The 19,269-nt window shown below is 42.0% G+C and overlaps 1 protein-coding gene across 1 annotated transcript in view; it reads right to left on the reverse strand.

Moving 5' to 3' along the window:
* LOC109870120 (vesicle-fusing ATPase) overlaps nucleotides 1–18,592 on the reverse strand; it is a 48,568-nt gene extending 29,976 nt beyond the window's left edge. Inside the window, exons 1-3 of the mRNA XM_020460472.2 lie at nucleotides 18,449–18,592; nucleotides 3,313–3,398; nucleotides 1,124–1,223 (exon numbers count right to left, since the gene is read on the reverse strand). Coding sequence (XP_020316061.1) covers nucleotides 1,124–1,223; nucleotides 3,313–3,398; nucleotides 18,449–18,460 — 198 coding nt within the window. The 5' untranslated portion in view covers nucleotides 18,461–18,592. The remainder of the gene's footprint in view (nucleotides 1–1,123; nucleotides 1,224–3,312; nucleotides 3,399–18,448) is intronic.
* Between the last annotated feature and the right edge of the window lie 677 nt (nucleotides 18,593–19,269).

Consider the following 19,269-nt stretch of genomic DNA (forward strand, 5'->3'; position numbering starts at 1 on the left):
CTGCATCAGATGACCTTGCCTCCACAATCACCCGACCTCAACCTAATTGAGAAGGTTTGGGATGAGTTGGACCGCAGAGTGAAGGAAAAGCAGCCTACAAGTGCTCAGCATATGTGGAAACTCCTTCAAGAGAGTTGGAAAAGCATTCCAGGTGAAGTTGGTTGAGAGAATGCTAAGAGTGTGCAAAGCTGTGATTAAGGCAAAGGTGCCAAATAACACACATGATTCCATATGTGTTATTTCATAGTATGTCTGTCTTCACTATTATTCTACAATGTAGAAAATAGTCGAAAAAATTAAGAAAAACCGTCAAATGAGTAGGTGTGTCCAAACTTTTGACTGATACTGTATTTTTGCAACTACTATACAGTACACCTCCAATGAACCATCAGTGATAACTAGGGTGTTCTGACAAAGACAGTGATGTAGGCTCTCTCTTAAACACGGTCTTATTTTACAACATCTTTCAAGAAGAACATCAGTCCCACAACAGGTTTAAAAAAAAAACGTCCGGACCGGGCTAAGGGTTTTTGACTGATAGTTGAACCCACGTGTCGCCTACTTTACATGGCGGCCGAAGCTCTAAGCTACTGTACGGCGCATTAGGCCATTGATTACATGTCCAGCCAAGAGTTATTATGTAGCGCATTGCTACAATCTTATAAAATGTCTACGGTCCTATTTACAACTGCTTCTGTTCATTACTCCAATCTAGTTGTGAAATAAGACCGGCCAAGGAGGACGTTGCTGGAGTACCTGAGTGCCGTCTGTGGCTGCAGAGTTTATAGAAGGAGAAAGAGCAGGCAGAGACAAGCAAAGGTCAAAAGCAGCGACAGACATGATAGGAGACAACAGAGTGGAGGAGGAGCACGCACACAGGACGGGCCATAGTAAGCCAGACAGCAAAAGTCAAATAGTCAGAAGATCATCCACACATTGTGACTGCGCTGCACCTGTAGAAACCAACTTTATCATCGTCATCGATTAAATGATGACTTTAGTTATAACGCCCTAAAACATGTGGGTTCGACTTGGTCAATGTATCATTTATCTATCAAGTAAGGATAGCTTTGAACACAGTGTGTGTAGCCTATTTTATGAAGGCCATGATGGTGTCTCCTACCTGTGGCAGACTGAAGGCGATGGTCCCCGGGACCACACTCTGGTGGGTCTTCACTGTGAACACAAACTTGTGGGTCGGCGTGGTTCTCACGGTCACGTGACTGCATAGAGAAGAGGACTATCATATCATACAGAGAAAACTATGATATGTACAGTGGGGCAAAAAAAACATTTAGTCAGCCACCAATTGTGCAAGTTCTCCCACTTAAAAAGATGAGGCCTGTAATTTTCATCATAGGTACACTTCAACTATGACAGACAAAATGAGAAGAAAAGAAATCCAGAAAATCACATTGTAGGATTTTCAATTAATTTATTTGCAAATTATGGTGGAAAATAAGTATTTGGTCAATAACAAAAGTTTCTCAATACTTTGTTATAGACCCTTTGTTGGCAATGACAGAGGTCAAACGTTTTCTGTAAATCTTCACAAGGTTTTCACACACTGTAGTTGGTATTTTGGCCCATTCCTCCATGCAGATCTCCTCTAGAGCAGTGATGTTTTGGGGCTGTTGCTGGGCAACACGGACTTTCAACTCCCTCCAAAGACTTTCTATGGGGTTGAGATCTGGAGACTGGCTAGGCCACTCCAGGACCTTGAAATGCTTGAAATCCCAAACACACTCCTTCGTTGACCGGGCAGTGTGTTTGGGATCATTGTCATGCTGAAAGACCCAGCCACGTTTCTTCTCCAATGCCCTTGCTGATGGAAGGAGATTTTCACTCAAAATCTCACGATACATGGTCCCATTCATTCTTTCCTTTACACAGATCAGTCATCCTGGTCCCTTTGCAGAAAAACAGCCACAAAGCATGATATTTACACCCCCATGCTTCACAGTAGGTATGGTGTTCTTTGGATGCAACTCAGCATTCTTTATCCTCCAAACACGACGATTTGAAGTTTTTACCAAAAAGTTCTATTTTGGTTTCACCATATGTGACATTCTCCCAATCTTCTTCTGGATCATCCAAATGCTCTCTAGCAAACTTCAGACGGGCCTGGACATGTACTGGCTTAAACAGGGGGACACGTCTGGCAGTGCAGGATTTGAGTCCCTGGCGGCGTAGTGTGTTACTGATGGTAAGCTTTGTTACTTTGGTCCTAGCTCTCTGCAGGTCATTCACTAGGTCCCCCCGTGTGGTTCTGGGATTTTGGCTCACCGTTCTTGTGATCATTTTGACCCCACGGGGTGTGATCTTGCGTGGAGCCCCAGATCAAGGGAGATTATCAGTGGTCTTGTATGTCTTCCATTTCCTAATAATTGCTCCCACAGTTGATTTCTTCAAACCAAGCTGCTTACCTATTGCAGATTCAGTCTTCCCAGCCTGGTGCAGGTCTACAATTTTGTTTCTGGTGTCCTTTGACAGCTCTTAGGTCTTGGCCATAGTGGAGTTTGGAGTGTGACTGAGGTTGTAGACAGGTGTCTTTTATACTGATAACAAGTTCAAACAGTTGCCATTAATACAGGTAACAAGTAGAGGACAGAGGAGCCTCTTAAAGAATAAGTTACAGGTCTGTGAGAGCCAGAAATCTTGCTTGTTTCTAGGTGACCAAATACTTATTTCCCACCATAATTTGCAAATAAATTCATAAAAAATCCTACAATGTGATTTTCTGGATTTTATTCTCTCATTTTGTCTGTCATAGTTGAAGTGTACCTATGATGAAAATTACAGGCCTCTCTCATCTTTGTAAGTGGGAGAACTTGCACAATTGGTGGCTGACTAAATACTTTTTTGCCCCACTGTATGTTTACATGGATAGCAAGCATGATCGAGATAATTTTTGAATCCCCTTTATTGGTTCAAGACCCGACAGAGACACAGCGAGACCATATGTTCCATGGTGACATTTTTCTGCTGGGGTGGGTTACTTCTTTCACCAGGTAAGAGCTTTGGTGAGTCCCACACCTGCCCCAGAGGGACAGTTGCAAGGCCAGAGATGAAAAGACAGAACAACATTATTTGGTGATAGAGAATGAAATCAGAGCAGCCACAGACAGAATGTGACAGCCCTGGGGCTTTTGGCATCCTGGCTAGAGAGCTGAGCCCCAGTGATCCACTGTGATCTACCGCCACACACACAGGCCTTTGATGTGGCAGAGGCACCTCAGGGCTGGGGATCAAAACACACGTACATGCATAAACAGCATACAACCATATAGTGGTCACACACACATTACTTACTGTTCAAACTGTGGGTCCTTCTCACTCACGACTGCGCAGTTGGTAAGTGACAGTTCGTCTGTTGGGCATCGCGCCGCTTGCATAGTCTGGCAAGGAGAATAACAGAAAAAAAAGACTCAATAACCGTAAAACATTTTTTTTAAAGGAACATGTCCCGGTGACATAACAATTGCAATTGATATGGTGTAATGAAAAGATTTCCTCTTTCACACCCCTTGTCTGTGGTATCACATGGCCTATGCCTTTTCGTAAGTTTCAGCGATTTGAAAATATTGTACTACTAAAGGCTGCTCCAATCCAGTTAAGTAGAAAGGACCTGCGTCATTTCCTCAACATTGCTCCCGAGTGGCGCAGCGGTCTAAGGCACTGCATCTCAGCGCTAGAGATCTTCATTAGAGGCACCCTGGCTCGAAACCAGGCTGTATCGCAACCGGCAGCAATTAAGAGTCCCATAGGGCTGCGCACAACTGGCCCAGCGTCATCTGGGTTTGGCCGGGGTAGGCCGTCATTGCAAATAAGAATTTGTTCTTAACTGACTGGTCTAGTTACAGTTTAAATCAAATATTGAGATAAGTGTATTTTGGAGGCATATAGCAAACAAACAGATTGTCCCATATGTAGCCTAGGCCTAACTGCATTCCCATGTCGATTGTCAACCTACGCTCTTTTAAACCAGATCACTTCTTTTCAAATAAACATAGTTTTTTTTTGCCTGTGTGCCAAACTTCCCATATTGCCTCTGTGCGAGTTAGTGGGTCTAAGACTAATTCAATTTAGCCTAGGCAGTGAATGGGGTTGTCCCTCCACTCCAGCTAATTTGATTGGATGGAAAAGCTTTTCCTGCTATTGGCTGTCCATTCATACATACATACATATCCCCGAAGTGGGAGGGAAGCATTGAAAATATATTGATGTAAACTGAAAAGAGATAACAAGTGAGGAATAGGGCTTTGTGGGTAGTGATGGTTGACAAGCCTCATACAGATGCAAAACAACTCAGGTTTGTTAACCAAAAAACAAAACCAAAACCAAAAAACAAACAAAAAATGAACCTCATTTCATAAAGTGTAGGCTAAAGTTCTCCCTTGAGGGATTCTGTTTAAACCAACAGTGTAACTCAAACTATTGCACATTTCAAGAAAGAAATCAACTGTCTAGGCCGGGGTTGTTGTTTTGCATCTTCCTGAGAATAAAGTCTACTACTTCTTTGAAGAGCCATGGTAAAATTCTAGCAACGTGACGGACTTCAGGCTATTTTCCAGGCCTACGCAACTTTCTCATAACGGTTGATAGTAACCTTGTAATATATCACAGCTATAAGTTCTCCACAGGGATGATGGTGATTTATACAAGCCATAGCCTCTCACACTGCAAAGAGCTACAAGTGTAACATGTTATACGTCTCTAGAAAAAAATATATTTTGAAGAGTTCAAATACTCATGCCTCCACTCTCCAACTTCTGCTGAATGATATGGCCTAAAAATCTAGATTTTTTCCTAGCGATTCACAGTATAAACTGGAACATGCTCTTTCAAATGGCACATACTAAAACAGGTGAATCCAGGTGAAAGCTATGATCCTTTATTGATGCCACCTGTTAAATCCACTTCAAATCAGGTAGATTTAAAGAAACTTAAGACTTGAGACAAATGAGACATGGATTGTGTGTGCCATTCAGAGGGTGAATGGGCAAGGCAAAATATTTAAAGTGCCTTTGAACAAAGGATAGTCGTAGGTGCCAGGTGCACCGGTTTGAGTGTGTCAAGAACTGCAACGCTGCTGGGTTTTTCCACACTCAACCATTTCCTGTGTGAATCCAGAATGGTCCACCACCCAAAAGACATAACAAACTTGACACAACTGTGAGAAGCATTGTAGTCAACATGGGCCAGCATCCCTGTGGAATGCTTTCGACACCTTGTAGAGTCCATGCCCCGATGAACTGAGGCTGTTCTGAGGGCAAAAGGGGGTGCAACTCAATATTAGGAAGATGTTCCTAATGTTTTGTACACTCAGTGGCTCTGAGTGTCAATTGACTTCTGGGCCACATATGACTGATGGCAGCCCATTCTTGCATAATCAATGCTTGGAGTTTGTCAGAATTTGTGGGGTTTTGTTTGTCCACCTGCCTCGAGGATTGACCACAAGTTCTCAATGGGATTAAGGTCTGAGGAGTTTCCTGGCCATGGACCCAAGACATCGATGTTTCGTTCCCCGAGCCACTTAGTTATCAATTTTGCCTTATGACAAGGTGCTCCATCATGCTGGAAAAGGCATTGTTCGTCACCAAACTGTCCCTAATGTTTTTCCTGGAGAGAAGTGGCTTCTTTGCTGCCCTTCTTTACACCAGGCCATCCTCCAAAAGTTTTCGCCTCACTGTGTGTGCAGATGCACTCACGCCTGCCTGCTACCATTCCTGAGCAAGCTCTGTACTGGTGGTGCCCCGATCCCGCAGCTGAATCAACTTTAGCGCCCTGAAGTATTTTTCACAACAATTGAACCGCTCTCCTTGAAGTTCTTGATGATCTGCTAACTGGTTGATTTAGGTGCAATCTTACTCAGCAATATCCTTGCCTGTGAAGCCCTTTTTGTGCAAAGCAATGATGACAGCACATCCCTTGCAGGTAACCATGTTTGACAGAGGAAGAACAATGATTCCAAGCACCACCCTCCTTTTGAAGCTTCCAGTCTGTTATTTGAACTCAATCAGCATGACAGAGTGATCTCCAGCCTTGTCCTCGTCAACACTCACACCTGTGTTAACCAGAGAATCACTGACATGTCAGCTGCTCCTTTTGTGGCAGGACTGAAATGCAGTGGAAATGTTTTTTGGGTGATTCAGTTCATTTGCATGGCAAAGAGGGACTTTGCAATTAATTGCAATTCATCTGATCACTCTTCATAACATTATGGAGTATATGCAAATTGCCATCATACAAACTGAGGCAGGAGACTTTGTGAAAATTAATATTTGTGTAATTCTCAACTTTTGGCCACAACTGTACATAGCTTCTAACGGTAGCTTGCAAAGTAAACATTATCAGCTAACAGTACATTGGCAAAATGTGCCATTCTGCTGCTTGACAGGCATAAACCACACAGTATGGGAAATTAACCTAAACCACTCATACTTGTCAGGTATTGTTCACTTCTACAGCACTCAAATATCCAATTAACTGTGGCCGATATTGAGAGATATCGGGACCTTCACGTATCTGAAATGACATGATCGGTTAATGTTTACTGATCTTGAAAAAGTATGCAGTTACTTGCTGTACAACACTGATGGAGCTAAATGTGCACAATTGTTTTGCATGGAATAATCAGAAATGTGTACTTTGACTATAGGTATTCAAGAGGTGATGATATTACAACCAAATAGATAACATTTATTTAACAATCCCTTGAAAACTGTTGCAGCTGTCAATGATTTTATTGGAGCTGGTGGGGGGGGGGGGGGGGGGGGGGGTCTCATTGCCACGCAGCAGGCAAATCGAACACTGTGCAAGTTATTGTGACGTTTTATTAACAACGACTTATAGAAAGCTTGACCATATATATTGAGAGAGATATGCAATTGCAATAGGGTCCTAAGTACAGCAGTGTTTTCCCTAGGATCTTTTTAAGCAGCGGCAGCAAAGTGGGCATGGCCAATGGCTGTTCTACTAAGCTAACATATGGAATTGTTTTAAGATGGTCATACCAAGGATCCTTTAGCTATTTGATTTAGTTTTAGGACCCCTTAAACAAGGTTTCAAAATAATTTAAATTATTTCACGAAACATTGAATTTGGATTCACTGCCATTAGCCCATTGAATAATAGCTTAATCCATGGATAAACAGAGTCCCCCTGAAGTGTCTGTCCTATATCTGAGCGATATAAGAAAGAGGAAACAATTAGTTTATTGCCTTAAAATTAGTACTTTTTTTTGCTATCATCTTTTTAACAGACTTCAGACAAGTCTTGTGAGGCATCCTAGAGCAAACATGTACAGTGTATTCGGAAAGCATTCAGACCCCTTCCCTTTATCCACATTTTGTTACATTACAGCCTTATTGTAAAATCGATTATCTACACACAACAGCCTATAACGACAAAGCAAACGGGTTTAGACATTTTTGCCAATGTATTAAAAATTAAAAACAGAAATATCTTGTATAATTATTCAGAACCTTTGCTATGAGACTCAAAATCGAGCTCAGGTGCATGCTGCTCCATTGATCATCCTTGAGATGTTTCTACAACTTGATTTTAGTCAATTCAATTGATTGGACATGATACGGAAAGGCACACACCTGTCTATATAAAGTCCCACAGTAGACAGTGATGTCAGACAGTGAGGTGGGAAGAGAGTGGAAGACAGAGGGAGGCGAGAGCGAGCGAGCAGTGCAAATGTACTTAAACTTATTTCAACTCTTTTCTCCCAACTTGTTAGACAATCATATGTACCTACGAAGGAAGGATGGCCAGCCACAGAGGGTGGTTTCTACTAAGGAGGAGGCCGTGCTGACCAAGATGCACACTGGCCATTTCGGAGTGAAGCGCATGATTGCCATAAATCAACCTACGCTTCTTCTGACAGGGAATTGTCAAGGAGGTGGACAGCTGGGCAAGTGAAATAACCTTTTGTTTATCAAATCACATTCTATTATATCTGAAATTATGATTTAAATGAATGTCAGAGTGCACAAAATGTTTCAATTTGTCACTTTTTGCTTAAAAAAAAGGTCAGTTACTCTGTCTAGCCTGCCAGAAGTTTGAGAGGGCAAAGACTGTGGCGCCGGTGTTGAAGCGCATCAAAGTTGTTTCACCATGGCACATGATCGGTAAGTGTCCCAATTCAAATTTTGCCCTGATAAGTTGTTTTATAATGGTAACTGTATTCTACCAAAACAGAGTTCAATATTATAGTGTGTATGTCAGTATGTTTACAAATATGAAAATCGGCATAATGTATGACACTAAGACTTTAAAATGTTAGGGGTGGACCTCATCAAGCTTCAATGCCATACAACACTCCTTCCGTGGCCTCCAACTGCTCTTAAACGCTAGTAAAACCAAATGCATGCTTTTCAACCGGTCGCTGCCTGCACCTGCATGCCCGACTAGCATCACCACCCTGGATGGTTCCGACCTAGAATATGTGGACGTCTATAAGTACCTAGGTGTCTGGCTAGACTGCAAACTCTCCTTCCAGACTCATATCAAACATCTCCAATCGAAAATCAAATCAAGAGTCGGCTTTCTATTCCGCAACAAAGCCTCCTTCACTCAAGCCGCCAAGCTTACCCTAGTAAAACTGACTATCCTACCGATCCTCGACTTCGGCGATGTCATCTACAAAATGGCTTCCAACACTCTACTCAGCAAACTGGATGCAGTCTATCACAGTGCCATCCGTTTTGTCACTAAAGCACCTTATACTACCCACCACTGCGACTTGTATGCTCTAGTCGGCTGGCCCTCGCTACATATTCGTCGCCAGACCCACTGGCTCCAGGTCATCTACAAGTCTATGCTAGGTAAAGCTCCGCCTTATCTCAGCTCACTGGTCACGATGGCAACACCCATCCGTAGCACGCGCTCCAGCAGGTGTATCTCACTGATCATCCCTAAAGCCAACACCTCATTTGGCCGCCTTTCGTTCCAGTACTCTGCTGCCTGTGACTGGAACGAATTGCAAAAATCGCTGAAGTTGGAGACTTTTATCTCCCTCACCAACTTCAAACATCAGCTATCTGAGCAGCTAACCGATCGCTGCAGCTGTACATAGTCTATTGGTAAATAGCCCACCCTTTTCACCTACCTCATCCCCGTACTGTTTCTATTTATTTACTTTTCTGCTCTTCTGCACACCAATATCTCTATCTGTACATGACTATCTGATCTTTTATCACTCCAGTGTTAATCTGCAAAATTGTAATTATTTGCCTACCTCCTCATGCCTTTTGCACACATTGTATATAGACCCCCCCTTCGTTTTCTACTGTGTTATTGACTTGTTAATTGTTTACTCCATGTGTAACTCTTTGTTGTATGCTCACACTGCTATGCTTTATCTTGGCCAGGTCGCAGTTGCAAATGAGAACTTGTTCTCAACTAGCCTACCTGGTTAAATAAAGGTGAAATAAAAAAATAAATAAAAATCGGAGCCTTCACGAAATCCAGGAACGGCAACTGCTGGTGTCTGACGGCAACTGATCACTTTACCAAGTGGGTTGAGGCAATACCCATTAAGGTCAGTAAAGGAAGAGTGCGTGCTTAACTCTAAACTCCCTTCTGTAAACCATTAAAAAGGGTGCTTGGAACCAAAAATAGATTTTCGTTTTGTATGGTACCCATCAAGGACGAGACTGGCAAGGTCACCTCCAAGGCAATGATGAAAAGCTTTAGGTAGGCTATACCTTCCAAAAGTGTTAAAAGTACATACCTCCCATTTATAACACTGCACTAATCCATCAAATGTTCTCCCTGTAAAAAGTGTAACCTGTGTGTTTGCTTGTCTCGGTCTCCTACCCTGTTCCCTTTAACTCTGCTCCTGTTCTCCAGGACCTTTGGGTTCTGCCAACACCCAGATGTGGATCTATGGGATCAATATCATGCCAAATGTATTGTGAACTCACAGCATGCATTTTGTATTCATGTATCATGATCTATACAAATAAAGTAACAATCCACAAATGTAAATCGCTACCCACAAATAAACACCTTCTGATTTTGTATATCGATATATTGCATTCAATTTCTTTTAGAACTGCAGATATGCAGGTCATTTCCAAGAGCCTTAAGTAAAATGACTGCCATAAAGATTTGCACATATAGATTTGCACATATATGGAGTTGCATATCTCTACTTTGAAAGCACTTTGATGACAAGAAAAGACAAGAATTTCTCACAAGTAGAAAAAAAGTTGTCACAGTAGAAAGCGATTTGTAGTCGTAGAAAAAAGGTTTGTATCCATAGAAAGCGATTTCTATAAAATCGCTGGCAGCCTCTCGTTGGGCCATGTTGATGCCTGACTTAAGGCTGCAGAAATTATAGTATGGTAAACATAATGTTAATTAAAACCTCTAGCGACTCCCAAACCCGCATGCGGGAGCGTAATCATTGCCTGAAATTAATTAGCATAACGCAGCGGACATAAATATCCCTAGAAAATGTCCTATTCATGAAAATCACAAATGAAATATATTGAGACACAGCTTAGCCTTTTGTTAATCACCCTGTCATCTCAGATTTTCAAAATATGCTTTTACAGCCAACACTAGACAAGCATTTGTGTAAGTTTATAATAGCCTAGCATAGCATTATGCCTTGCTAGCAGCAGGCAACCTTGTCACGGAAATCAGAAAAGCAATCAAATTAAATGGTTTACCTTTGATGAACTTCAGATGTTTTCACTCACGAGACTCCCAAGTAGATAGCCAAAGTTCATTTTTTCCCAAAAGGTTATTTTTGTAGGTGAAACAGCTCCGTTTGTTTTTCATGTTTGGCTGAGAAATCGCCCGGAAATTGCAGTCACCACAACCCCCGAAAAATATTCCAAATTAGCTCCATAATATCGACAGAAACATGGCAAACGTTGTTTAGAATCCATCCTCAAGGTGTTTTTCTAATATCTATTTGATAATATATCCGTCGGGACAATTCGTTTTTTTTCTCTAGGACCGATTGGACTAATGGCTACCTCTGTACTTTACGTGAGAATCTCTCTCGGAGCCACCATGTGACCACTTACTCAATGTGCCCGCATACGGCTATTCTTCAACAGAAATGCGTAAAACTACGTCACAATGCTGTAGACACCTTGGGGAATACGTAGAAAGGGTAAGCTCGTTGATGGTACATTCACAGCCAAATAGGGAGTCATTGGAATGCAGCGCTTTCAAAACCTGGGGCACTTCCGGATTGGATTTTTCTCAGGCTTTCGCTTGCAACATCAGTTCTGTTATACTCACAGACAATATCTTTACAGTTTTGGAAACGTTAGAGTGTGCATATTCTAGAATCTTTTCCTGACAAAATATCCCGATATTTTGTTTAAAACGGGAACGTTTATTTTCCAAAAATACTGCCCCTAGAGTTCCAAGAGTTAATCATATACATAACCATAGTATGTCCAACTTAAATAATTTAAAGCCCAAGATTACTCTGTATTTGCAACACTATTGCAGTGTACATCTGTTCATCACACAAATAGTTGAATTATAGCTGGCCAGTGTGATAGCGCCACTAAATGTGAAGGATATATCATACAGACTTTGTAACAGTACTTACTGCCTCAGTCCCTCGCCCCAACCTGGGCTTGTACCAGGGACCCTCTGCACACATCGACAAGTCACTTTCGAAGCATCGTTACCCATCACTGCACAAAAGCCGCGGCCCTTGCAGAGCAACGCTATCTAGCTAGCCATTTCACACCAGTTACACTCACCCCCTTTGACCGCCTCCTTTTCCGCAGCAACCAGTGATCCGGGTCAACAGCATCAATGGGATCAACTTTTATGGGATCATCAATTTCTACTCGTGAGAATTTTTGTCTTCGGGGCAGTCATTTTACTTAAAGTCCTTGGAAATAACCTGAACGTCTGCAGTCATAAAACAATTCTAATGCTATATATCAATTTAGAAATACAAATCAAAATGGTGTTTGTTTGTGGATTGGTGATTTACAATTGTGGATTGGTACAAATCATGATACACGAATACAAAATGCATGCTATGAGTTCACAATTCATTTGGCATGATAGTGATCCACCTGATGTCCTCCATTACCAACCACCCTCCAACTTTTCATTACATCATCTACAGCTACTGTTATTGTCATGCTGTTCTTGCTCTATCATACTGGGCACAGAATGTGAGAGATACACAGATTGGCTAAAAACACTAGCACTGGAAGCACTCAGAACAAAGAGAGCAGCAGTGCCTGGACTTTAGTCTCCCTCTTCAAGTCCCCCTTCCAAGACTGTCTGCCTGCTGAGAGCAAGTGAGAGGCAGAACCTCCCACCCACACAGCAACCACTTCCTCAATATTCCACACACCAGAATTCAGTATTTTAGTCTTAAATTGTATTAAATTGCCATGTGTGTGAAAAAAAAGGGAAAAAATGAATAACACAACTGTACCAAAACATATCAAAAGTTTGTCTTAATCTTAAATGCCAGGTTGGTTTTTACAGCCGTTTCACAAGGTGTTCATTATTGGAAGATAACCTTTGGTGGTATTTATTTGTTCCACGTTCTTTGTTGTATCCTAGGACCTACAATAGATACATATGAATTCTACCACAAGGGTGTACTAATGAGCAATGCGAGATGTAAAACAAAAAATCCATTGTAAATAGAAGACTACTGAAATTATATTATTTCAGTGTAGATAAGGGCAGGTATAAAATAAAAACATGGCAGAAAGAAAAGCCAGTGTATGAATCAAAATGATTTGCATATGAATGGAGTGGAAATTAGCTGACTTTGTGATCCTTCCTGAGCGGTATGATGGCTGCGTAGTCCATTAGTGTTTATACTTGTTCACCTGTACAAACAACAGTGCACATGGTACCTTCAGGCATTTGGAAATTGCTCCCAAGGATGAACCAGACTTGTGGAGGTCTACAATTTCTTTTCTGAGGTCTTGGCTGATTTCTTTTGATTTTCCCATGATGTCAAGCTAAGAGGCACTGAGTTTGAAGGTAGGCCTTGAAATACACCCACAGCTACACCTCTGTTTGACTCAAATTATGTCAATTAGCTTCTAAAGCCATGACATTTTCCAAACTGTTAAAAGGCACAGTCAACTTAGTGTATGTAAACTTCCGACCCACTGGAATTGTGATATATTATTTCACTTAAAATTGAATGCGTCTGTAAACAATTGTTGGAAAAATTACTTGTGTCATGCACAAAGTAGATTTTATTTATTTTTTTATTTTTTATTTTACCTTTATTTAACCAGGCAAGTCAGTTAAGAACACATTCTTATTTTCAATGACGGCCTGGGAACAGTGGGTTAACTGCCTGTTCAGGGGCAGAACGACAGATTTGTACCATGTCAGCTCAGGGGTTTGAACTCGCAACCTTCCGGTTACTAGTCCAACGCTCTAACCACTAGGCTACGCTGCCGCCCAAGATGTCCTAAACAACTTGCCAAACTATAGTTTGTTAACAAGACATTTGTGGAGTGGTTGAAAAATGAGTTTTAATGACGCCAACCTAAGTGTATGTAAACTTCTGACTTCAACTGTGTGTGTGTGTGTGTGTATATATAAAACAATATCGGACAATTAATCGGCATCTGCTTTTTTTGATCCCCCATCGGTAAAGGGTGTTGAAAAATGATAAATCGGTTAATGATGGTGTTGGGGGGGGGGGGCAAGCACGCAACCCTGAGGGAACCCAGTGTTCAGGATCAGCGTGGCAGATGTGTCTGCAGCCCGTCAGGAAGTCCAGGATCCAGTTGCAGAGGGAGGTGTTTAGTCACAGGGTCCTTAGCTTAGTGATAAGCTTTGAGGGCACTATGGTGTTGAACGCTGAGCTGTAGTCAACCTATGTGAGAATGCTGTCGGTTTTCCTTCTGTCCAGGTAATTACGGGCATTGTAACGGAGATTACATCATCTGTGGATCTGTTGGGGTGGTATGCAAATTGAAGTGGGTCTAGGGTTTCTGGGATGATGGTGTTGACGATAGCCATGACCAGCTTTTCAAAGCACTTCTTGGCTAAAGATGTGAGTGCTACAGGGCGGTAGTCCTTTAGGCAGGTTACCTTGCCGTTCTTGAGCACAGAGACAATGGTGGTGGCTACTTGAAACATTGCGGGTATTACAGACTCGGCCAGAGTGAGGTTGAAAATGTCAGTGAAGACATTTGCCAGTTAGTCAGCGCATGCTCCGAGTACGTGCCCTGGTAATCCATCTGGCCCTGCAGCCTTGTGAATGTTTACCTGTTTAAAGGTCTTACTCACGTCGGCTACGGAGAGCGTGATCATACAGTCGTCCGGAACAACTGGTGCTCTTATGCATGCTTCAGTGTGGCTTTCCTCGAAGCGAGCATAAAAAAGGCATTTAGCTCGTCTGGTAGGCTCGCGTCACTGGGCAGCTCGCGGCTGGGCTTCCCTTTGTAATCCGTAATAGTTTACTTGCCCTGTCACATGCGACGATCGTCAGAGCCGGTGTAATAAGATTCGATCTTAGTCCTGGATTGATGCTTTGCCTGTTTTATGGTTCGTCAGAGGGCATATGGGGATTTCTTACAAGTCTCGTGCTCCTAGAAAGTGGTGGCTATAGCTTTTAGCTCAGTGCGGATGTTGCCTGTAATCTTTGGCTTCTGGTTGGGATACGTACGGTCACTGGGGGGGGGGGGGGGGGGGGGGGGGGGGGGGGGGTGCACTTACTGATGTGCTTTACTCCTCAATGCCATCGGATGAATCCCGGAACCTATTCCAGTCTGTGCTAGCAAAAGAACAGTCCTGTAGCTTAGCATCCGCATCATCAGACCACTTCCGTAATGAGCGAGTCACTGGTACTTCCTGCTTTTTCTTGTAAGCGGGAATCAGGATGATAGAATTATGGTCAGATTTGCCAAATGGAGGTAGAGCTTTGTATGCGAAACAGAAGATATGTCCCGTTTATACTCCAGGGATTGCACGGTCGCCAGTAGAACGGATGGTAAAGGCAGATTATCCACTCACCAACTAATTCTTACCAAGCACCCAGATATGCACCCCCTGTATCGGCATCTCCTCTTCATGCGAATGATGGAGATTTGGGCCTGGTCCGGGAGGAGCCTTACATTTCTCACCACCGATTCATTAAATAAAACATCTTTGTTTGGTCAGAGGTGAGTAATCGCTGTTGTAATGTCCAGAAGCTCTTTTCAGTCATAAGAGACAGTGGCAGAAACATTATGTACAAATAAAAGTGAAACATGAAAACACACACAGAATAGCACAATTGGTTAGAAGCCCATTAAAATGGCAGCCATCTCCTCCGGCGCCATTAACTGTGGCGTCCCACCAATAAATTAAGAGGAGAAACAATGGGTGTAGACTCCTGAGGGGGAAGAGGCGTTGTTGTGACCTCTTCACGATTGTGTTGTGTTTGGACCATGATACATCCTTAGGGTTGTGGACACCAAGGAATCTTTCAACCCGCTCCACTACACCCTGTCCATGTGAAAAGGATGTGTTCGGTAGAGTTGGGCGGTATACAGATTTTCATACTGTCATACTGTACCATACCGGGGTATACGGTATTACTTGATGTGCACACAAGGGCCACTATAATTCATTTTAATAATAACACCTTTTTGTGAGGGGGGGGGCACTTCCAATTCAACAACCCCCCAAAAAATAACAAAGGTGCTGTGGTGAACAGCGGCGCTGTTTCCCCAAATACAGACTCGATCTTTTATATTTTTAGGATGGTATTACTGAAATCAAAATAAAATGTGATGCTTACAGTCAGTGATTTTCTGAGAAACCACTTTGGTGCAAAAGTAGCCAGAAAAGCATAGGTTGAGTACATTTCAGCTGCCCTGTTTACCAACTAACATCAAAGATACTAATGTTATTTAGGTCTATATTTTGGAACTAATCCAATGATGCTAATAAACATCATGGAAAACTGAGTTGGATACTGGGCTGACCGAGCAAATCCCTGGAGCTTTTCCACTCTAAGGCAAATACTTTCAAATGATTTGTGGAACACTGCAAGCACAGTTTTAGCTAAGCAGCTGTTTTAAGTTGCTGATTGTGTTTAAAGGTAGACTCAATAAAATGAGATTATCTGTGGTGCTGCTCATGACATTGAGATGAATGAGACGCAAGACTTTGCTCTCACACAGTCACACGGTATCTGCGCATGTGCACGGGTTAGTGCTTCAACGCTCTGAGTTGTTAGGGGAAATTTACCTACTATGCTGTTTACTTTCTACATCTACCGGTCAAAAGTTTTAAAACACCTTCTCATTCAAGGGTTTCTTTATAAGACTATTTTCTACATTGTATTATAATAGTGAAGACATCACAACTGTGAAACAACACATATAGAATCATGTTAGTTACCAAATAAGTGTTAAACAAATCCAAAAATATTTTATATTTGAGATTCTTCAAATAGCCATCCTTTATCTTGATGACAACTTTGCACACTCCTGGAATTCTCTCAACCAGCTACCTGGAATGCTTTTCCAACAGTCTTGAAGGAGTTCACACATATGCTGAGCACTTGTTGGCTGCTTTTCCTTCACTCTGCAGTTCGACTCATCCCAAACCACCTCAATTTGGTTTAGGTCAGGGGGTTGTAGAGGCCAAGTCATCTGATGCAGCACTCCATCACTCTCCTTGGTCAAATAGCCCTTGCACAGCCTGGAGGTGTGATGGGTCATTGTTGAAAAATAATTGATAGTCCCACTAAGCCCAAACAAGATGGGATGGTGTAATCGCTGAAGAATGCTGTGTTAAGTGTGCCTTGAAGTCTAAATAAATCACAGACAGTGTCACCAGCAAAGCACACCCACACCATAACACCTCCATGCAGAGATCATCCGTTCACCCACACCGCGTCTCACAAAGACACGCTGGCTGGAACAAAAATCTCCAACTTGGACTCCAGACCAAAGGACAGATTTCTACCGGTGTAATGTCCATTGCTCGTGTTTCTTGGTCCAAGCAAGTCTCTTCTTATTATTGGTGTCCTTTAGATGGGATGGGATCTTTAATGACCTCAGAGAGTCAGGACACCCGTTTAACGTCCCATCCGAAAGACAGCACCCAACACAGGGCAATGTCCCCAATCACTGCCCTGGGGCATTGGGATATTTTTTTAGACCAGAGGAAAGAGTGCCTCCTACTGGCCCTCCAACACCACTTCCAGCAGCATCTGGTCTTCCATGCAGGGACTTACCAGGACCAACCATGCTTAGCTTCAGAAGCAAGCAAGCAGTGGTATGCAGGGTGGTATGCTGCTGGCATACCTGTACCTTATGGCAGCACACCTGTTAATTTAAATGCATTCCAGGTGACTACCTCATGAAGCTGGTTTAGAGAATGCCAAGAGTATGCAAAGCTGTCATCAAGGCAAAGGGTGGCAATTTTAAGAATCATATAAAAAAATAAAAAAATTGGTTTAACACTTTTTTTGGTTACTGCATGATTCTATTTGTTTTATTTGATAGTGTTGATGTCTTCACCATTATTCTACAATGTAGAAAATAGTAAAAATAAAGAAAAACCCTGCTCTATAACGTTTGACCTGTAGTGAGTCACTAAGTCTACCTTTAAGGGAATTCCTCACATTCTATCCAAATGTAATCAACTCAAACGGTCTAAATGTACACAAAATACTTATAGGAAAAACAACCCCTAGACGTGAGCAAGACTGTTTGACAGCTTCAGCCTTTGCATTATAGGGGCCCTAGTTACTTCATCATAACATTGTGTAAATCACAGATTTCACACTCTACAGTCAAAGATGAATGGGTTTCATCTGTGCTACAGTGCCACTGTCAGCCAGTGGATACCTAGCTAGTCCACATTGTTCAAGTATCTTGAAAGTGGAACGCTCTAGCTAATGTTGAATTATATTTGGACTAAAAAGGAGTTCGTTTTCTGTTGTTGTGCCTCTTTCCCAGCAGTCAGGCATTTCAATTTCACTTCCCTGGTGGGACTAGTGTGTGTGTGTGGGCACTGGACTATCTATCTAGTTTGCCTGGTATTGAAAGCTAGTCAACAAGTTAGTCAGCGGTCAAACCTTGCTGGCAGTAGAGATGAAACTTGTTTCGCTAGATGTATCCTTTCATACTGCGCTGGCTTAACTAGCAAGCTACTATCACTAAGGGGTTTCCTGTTCGAGACTGACTAGAGATACAGCATAGAGAGATACTATTTGAGTGTATTGTGTAGCTAGCTTGATATTACATGGCTTGCAGTGGACACTATCCCTAAGATACACGTCTTCCGGGCCGAGGTTTGAATGACGTACTCTGCCACACAGGCTAGTAGTGTGTGTGTTGGAGGTAGCTAGCTAACGGTAGCTAGTATTAGCTGAAACATCCTTAAAAACACAGCATTGTTATCATTCTCATCTATTGACTAAATATGTTTACCTAAAGCCATTTATTTATAGGAAACTCACCCGGCCGGCCATATTGCTGTTTGTTGTCGTTTTTCAAATACAATTCAGCGTAAATGTCCCCAGCACTGCTGACAGCACAATCGTTGAACTCCACTAATGCTACACAGGCTAAGTGGGCGGGATCGCCGTGACTTACGAAGTGATGTCATCACGCACACGTTGGTGTAGCAATATTTGGACAAGCTACAGATTACCCAAACTGTTGGAAATGTTTTCCAGCGGGAGAGCATATAAATATGCACTCCGCAGGTAAATTTATTCCAGGTGTGTACATATTTCGGAAACTGCACAATCAAACGATCTAATAAACGGCTTCAATATTGTGAGCATAAGTAGTTGTTTTTAACACGCTCATAAACAAAAAAGTATATATTGTACATTATCAGGATTACTTTTTTATGCCTATTCTCAATATGTGAATTTCCAAATTTGCTAGTATACAAATGGTCAGAGAGATTATTTTATGAAGTCAAATGGAAAAGTGAATACTGTATTGCAAATAGGCCGATCATAAAAACACTAAACAGAAAAGAGAATGCAAACACTTTTGAAAACATATTTATTTGAATTTATCTGAACATCAGATATACTTGGTAATTGTTAGTCAGCAAGAAGCATCTGCACATTTGATATTGATGTGTATAGAAACCAAAACAAGAAATACTATTGGGGTTTTGGAAAACTGTGTGAAGCTGTGGATGCTGCATAGGGGGCTATATTTCAAACCTGTGAAATATCAATAAAAAAATATATAAAATATAAATACACAAGTTGCTTTTGGTGGAATATTGGTGGACACTGTATTTCTGTAAACACTCGAG

The sequence above is a fragment of the Oncorhynchus kisutch genome, linkage group LG25 (genome assembly GCF_002021735.2).
Source record: "Oncorhynchus kisutch isolate 150728-3 linkage group LG25, Okis_V2, whole genome shotgun sequence".
NCBI classification, from domain to species: domain Eukaryota; kingdom Metazoa; phylum Chordata; class Actinopteri; order Salmoniformes; family Salmonidae; genus Oncorhynchus; species Oncorhynchus kisutch.